The sequence below is a fragment of the Pseudophryne corroboree genome, chromosome 8 (assembly GCF_028390025.1).
Source record: "Pseudophryne corroboree isolate aPseCor3 chromosome 8, aPseCor3.hap2, whole genome shotgun sequence".
NCBI classification, from domain to species: domain Eukaryota; kingdom Metazoa; phylum Chordata; class Amphibia; order Anura; family Myobatrachidae; genus Pseudophryne; species Pseudophryne corroboree.
In genome coordinates, this window is record NC_086451.1 from 198,361,498 (window position 1) to 198,367,497 (window position 6,000).

Genomic DNA, 6,000 nt, shown 5'->3' on the forward strand with positions numbered 1-6,000 from the left:
GGGTCCTGTCCTCTATCAGAGCATTCCCTGTGTGTGTGTGCTATATGTCGGTACGTGTGTGTCGACATGTATGAGGACGATGTTGGTGAGGAGGCGGAGCAAATTGCCTGTAATGGTGATGTCACTCTCTAGGGAGTCGACACCGGAATGGATGGCTTATTTATGGAATTACGTGATAATGTCAACACGCTGCAAGGTCGGTTGGCGACATGAGACGGCTGGCAAACAAATTAGTACCTGTTCAGGCGTCTCAAACACCGTCAGGGGCGTTAAAACGTCCTTTTACCTCAGTCGGTCGACAGACACAGACACGGACACTGATTTCAGTGTCGACGGTGAAGAAACAAACGTATTTCCCTTTAGGGCCACACGTTACATGTTAAGGGCAATGAAGGAGGTGTTACATATTTCTGATACTACAAGTACCACAAAAGAGGGTATTATGTGGGATGTGAAAAAACTACCTGTAGTTTTTCCTGAATCTGATAAATTAAAGGAAGTGTGTGATGATGCGTGGGTTCCCCCCGATAGAAAATTATTGGCGGTATACCCTTTCCCGCCAGAAGTTAGGGCGCGTTGGGAAACACCCCTTAGGGTGGATAAGGCGCTCACACGCTTATCAAAACAAGTGGCGGTACCGTCTATAGATAGGGCCGTCCTCAAGGAGCCAGCTGACAGGAGGCTGGAAAATATCATAAAAAGTATATACACACATACTGGTGTTATACTGCGACCAGCGATCGCCTCAGCCTGGATGTGCAGAGCTGGGTTGGCTTGGTCGGATTCCCTGACTAAAAATATTGATACCCTTGACAGGGACAGTATTTTATTGACTATAGAGCATTTAAAGGATGCATTTCTATATATACGAGATGCACAGAGGGATATTTGCACTCTGGCATCAAGAGTAAGTGCGATGTCCATATCTGCCACAAGATGTTTATGGACACGACAGTGGTCAGGTGATGCAGATTCCAAACGGCACAAGGGTGTATTGCCGTATAAAGGAAGAGGAGTTATTTGGGGTCGGTCCATCGGACCTGGTGGCCACGGCAACTGCTGGAAAATCCACCGTTTTTACCCTAAGTCACATCTCTGCAGAAAAAGACACCGTCTTTTCAGCCTCAGTCCTTTCGTCCCTATAAGAGTCATATCTGCCCAGGGATAGAGGAAAGGGAAGAAGACTGCAGCAGGCAGCCCATTCCCAGGAACAGAAGCCTTCCACCGCTTCTGCCAAGCTCTCAGCATGACGCTGGGACCGTACAGGACCCCTGGATCCTACAAGTAGTATCCCAGGGGTACAGATTGGAATGTCGAGACGTTTCCCCCTCGCAGGCTCCTGAAGTCTGCTTTACCAAGGTCTCCCTCCGACAAGGAGGCAGTATGGGAAAAAATTCACAAGCTGTATTCCCAGCAGGTGATAATCAAATTACCCCTCCTACAACAAGGAAAGGGGTATTATTCCACACTATATTGTGGTACTGAAGCCAGAAGGCTAGGTGAGACCTATTCTAAATCTAAAAAAATTTGAACACTTACAAAGGTTCAAATCAAGATGGAGTCACTCAGAGCAGTGATAACGAACCAGGAAGAAGGGGACTATATAGTGTCCCGGGACATCAGGGATGCTTACCTCCATGTCCCAAATTTGCCCTTCTCACTAAGGGTACTTCAGGTTCGTGGTACAGAACTGTCACTATCCGTTTCAGACGCTGCCGTTTGGATTGTCCACGGCACCCCGGGTCTTTACCAAGGTAATGGCCGAAATGATGATTCTTCTTCAAAGAAAAGGCGTCTTAATTATCCCTTACTTGGACGATCTCCTGATAAGGGCAAAGTCCAGGGAACAGTTGGAGGTCGGAGTAGCACTATCTCGGATACTGCTACAACAGCACGGGTGGATTCTAAATATTCCAAAATCGCAGCTGTTCCCGACGACACGTCTGCTGTGCCTAGGGATGATTCTGGACACAGTCCAGAAAAAGGTGTTTCTCCCGGAAGAGAAAGCCAGGGAGTTATCCGAGCTAGTCAGGAACCTCCTAAAACCAGGAAAAGAGGCTTCCTACGAAGCAATTCCATTCGGCAGATTTCACGCAAGAACTTTTCAGTGGGATCTGCTGGACAAATGGTCCGGATCGCATCTTCAGATGCATCAGCGGATAACCCTATATCCAAGGACAAGGGTGTCTCTCCTGTGGTGGTTACAGAGTGCTCATCTTCTAGAGGGCCGCAGATTCGGCATTCAGGATTGGATGCTGGTGACCACGGAGGCCAGCCCGAGAGGCTGGGGAGCAGTCACACAAGGAAAAAATTTCCAGGGAGTGTGATCAAGTCTGGAGATTTTTCTCCACATAAATATACTGGAGCTAAGGGTAATTTTATAATGCTCTAAGCTTAGCAAGACCTCTGCTTCAAGGTCAGCCGGTATTGATCCAGTGGGAAAAACATCACGGCAGTCGCCCACGTAAACAGACAGGGCGGCACAAGAAGCAGGAGGGCAATGGCAAAAACTGCAAGGACTTTTCGCTGGGCGGAAAATCATGTGATAGCACTGTCAGCAGTGTTTCATTCCGGGAATGGAAACTGGGAAGCAGACTTCCTCAGCAGGCACGACCTCCACCCGGGAGAGTGGAAACTTCATCGGGAAGTTTTTCCACATGATTGTGAACCGTTGGGAAATACCAAAGGTGGACATGATGGCGTCCCGTCTGAACAAAAAACGGGACAGGTATTGCGCCAGGTCAAGAGACCCTCAGGCAATAGCTGTGGACGTTCTGGTAACACCGTGGGTGTACCAGTCGGTGTATGTGTTCCCTCCTCTGCTTCTCATACCTAAGGTACTGAGAATTATAAGACGTAGAGGAGTAAGAACTATACTCATGGCTCCGGATTGGCCAAGAAGGACTTGGTACCCGGAACTTCAAGAGATGCTCACAGAGGACTTATGGCCTCTGCCGCTAAGAAGGGACTTGCTTCAGCAAGTACCATGTCTGTTCCAAGACTTACCGCAGCTGCGTTTGACGGCATGGCGGTGGAACGCCGGATCCTAAGGGAAAAAGGCATTCCGGAAGAGGTCATTCCTACCCTGGTCAAAGCCAGTAAGGAGGTGACCGCACAACATTATCACCACATGGGGCGAAAATATGTTGCGTGGTGTGAGGCCTGGAAGGCCCCACGAAGAAATTTCAACTCGGTCGATTCCTGCATTTCCTGCAAACAGGAGTGTCTATGGGCCTCAAATTGGGGTCCATTAAGTTTCAAATTTCGGCCCTGTCGATTTTCTTCCAGAAAGAATTGGCTTCAGTTCCTGAAGTCCAGAAGTTTGTCAAGGGAGTATTGCATATACAACCCCCTTTTGTGCCTCCAGTGGCACTGTGGGATCTCAACGTAGTTCTGGGATTCCTCAAATCACATTGGTTTAAAACCAGTCAAATCTGTGGATTTGAAGCATCTCACATGAAAAGTGACCATGCTCTTGGCCCTGGCCTGGGCCAGGCGAGTGTCAAATTGGTGGTTTTTTTCTCAAAAAAGCCCATATCTGTTTGTCCATTCGGACAGGGCAGAGCTGCGGACTCGTCCCCAGTTCTCTCCCTAAGGTGGTGTCAGTGTTTCACCTGAACCAGCTTATTGTGGTGCCTTGCGCCTACTAGGGACTTGGAGGACTCCAAGTTGCTAGATGTTGTCAGGGCCCTGAAAATATAGGTTCCAGGACGGCTGGAGTCAGGAAAACTGACTTGCTGTTATCCTGTATGCACCCAACAAACTGGGTGCTCTTGCTTCTAAGCAGACTATTGCTAGTTGGATGTGTAATACAATTCAGCTTGCACATTCTGTGGCAGGCCTGCCACAGCCAAAATATGTAAATGCCCATTCCACAAGGAAGGTGGGCTCATCTTGGGCGGCTGCCCGAGGGGTCTCGGCTTTACAACTTTGCCGAGCGGCTACTTAGTCAGGGGCAAACACGTTTGTAAAATCCTACAAATTTGATACCCTGGCTAAGGAGGACCTGGAGTTCTCTCATTCGGTGCTGCAGAGTCATCCGCACTCTCCCGCCCGTTTGGGAGCTTTGGTATAATCCCCATGGTCCTTTCAGGAACCCCAGCATCCACTAGGACGATAGAGAAAATAAGAATTTACTTACCGATAATTCTATTTCTCGGAGTCCGTAGTGGATGCTGGGCGCCCATCCCAAGTGCGGATTATCTGCAATACTTGTACATAGTTACAAAAATCGGGTTATTATTGTTGTGAGCCATCTTTTCAGAGGCTCCGCTGTTATCATACTGTTAACTGGGTTCAGATCACAGGTTGTACAGTGTGATTGGTGTGGCTGGTATGAGTCTTACCCGGGATTCAAAATCCTTCCTTATTGTGTACGCTCGTCCGGGCACAGTATCCTAACTGAGGCTTGGAGGAGGGTCATAGGGGGAGGAGCCAGTGCACACCACCTGATCCTAAAGCTTTACTTTTTGTGCCCTGTCTCCTGCGGAGCCGCTATTCCCCATGGTCCTTTCAGGAACCCCAGCATCCACTACGGACTCCGAGAAATAGAATTATCGGTAAGTAAATTCTTATTTTCTCTAACAGTTTGATAAATTTGTAACTATATTTGATTACATTTGTTATTATTTAATAACACTTTTATACTAAGGTGCTAGTAAACCATTATGAATTGTGCTGCATTTCATCCAATTGTGGGTCTTGTTAGGAAGGTATTTTAATACTAGTGTAAAGATTAGTAAACTTTTGCAAAAAAAAAAACAGCTTTAGTAGCCTACTTAAAGCATATATAAATGATAATAATGTAATGTAAAGTCCAGCATAGTATTTTATTATTGCGATGTGTAGTTAGAGTATGACTAATAATCCGAAGTAGACTGCGGTACAAAAAAGAAACACGTGACATGGCAGGATTAACAAATAAACTATTTTAAGCCAGTGTTTTCCAACCTCAGTCCTAAAGGTATACCAACGGTCCAGGTTTTAAGGATGGCTATACTTAAGCACAGGTGACTTAATTAATACCTCAGTTCTTTTGATTTAACCATCTGTGCTAATACAAGGATATCCTCAAAGCCTAGACCAGGCCTGGCCAACCTGTGGCTCTCCAGCTGTTGTAAAACTACAAGTCCCATCATGCCTTGCCACAGTTTTGCTATTAGGGAATGCTAAAACATCTGGAGAGCCACAGGTTGGCCAGGCCAGGCCTAGACTGAAAGTGAGCCTTGAGGTTGGGAAACAGTGATTTAAAGTATGAGAGATTTATACGAGTGTGAAGAGTAGAATATAAATGATTAGTGAAATGAAAGAGGAGGAGATACAGAATTAACCTTTAGTCAAGCAGGAAGTTATGTAGTCTTACTTGAAAGGACAGAATGAAGAAACCGTAAGAATGACTGTAGACCCATCAGGTAAGCAAATATTTGCTGTAATAACTACATGTATCGCTTCTCAGGGCAGCAGAGAAAGTATGATAATATGGTTTTAAGAATAAACAGAAGTTACAAGGAACATGTGAGGTTTGTCTGTAAGGAGCGAGTGGGAGTATGGGAGAATGCTACCTTCATATTCTGTATCATTTTGTGCACAGACAGTAAGGTAGAAGCTAGTAATGTGCATGGTCACTGTGTACAGCAGCAAACAAATACCAATATACATTTCTCTTACGTCCTAGAGGATGCTGGGGACTCCGTAAGGACCGTGGGGTATAGACGGGCTCCGCAGTAGACCTGGGCACTATGAAGAACTTTAGAATGGGTGTGCACTGGCTCCTCCCTCTATGCCCCTCCTCCAGACCTCAGTTAGATCCTGTGACCAGAGGAGACTGGGTGCACTACAGGGGAGCTCTCCTGAGTTTCTCTGAAAAAGACTTTTGTTAGGTTTTCTATTTTCAGGGAGCACTGCTGGCAACAGGCTCCCTGCATCGTGGGACTGAGGGGAGAGAAGCAGACCTACTTAAATGATAGGCTCTGCTTCTTAGGTTACTGGACACCATTAGCT

The 6,000-nt window shown here is 46.6% G+C and overlaps 1 protein-coding gene across 9 annotated transcripts in view; it reads left to right on the forward strand.

Annotated features, from left to right (window-relative positions):
* Nucleotides 1-6,000, forward strand: part of LOC134948811 (H(+)/Cl(-) exchange transporter 5-like) — a 389,251-nt gene that overhangs the window by 122,851 nt on the left and 260,400 nt on the right. Inside the window, exon 1 of one of the 9 annotated variants that reach the window (XM_063937058.1) lies at nt 5,391-5,411. The exons of the other annotated variants lie outside the window; for them this stretch is intronic. Coding sequence (XP_063793128.1) covers nt 5,393-5,411 — 19 coding nt within the window. The 5' untranslated portion in view covers nt 5,391-5,392. Of the gene's footprint in view, nt 1-5,390; nt 5,412-6,000 lie in introns of those variants that run through there. 9 annotated transcript variants of the gene reach the window in all.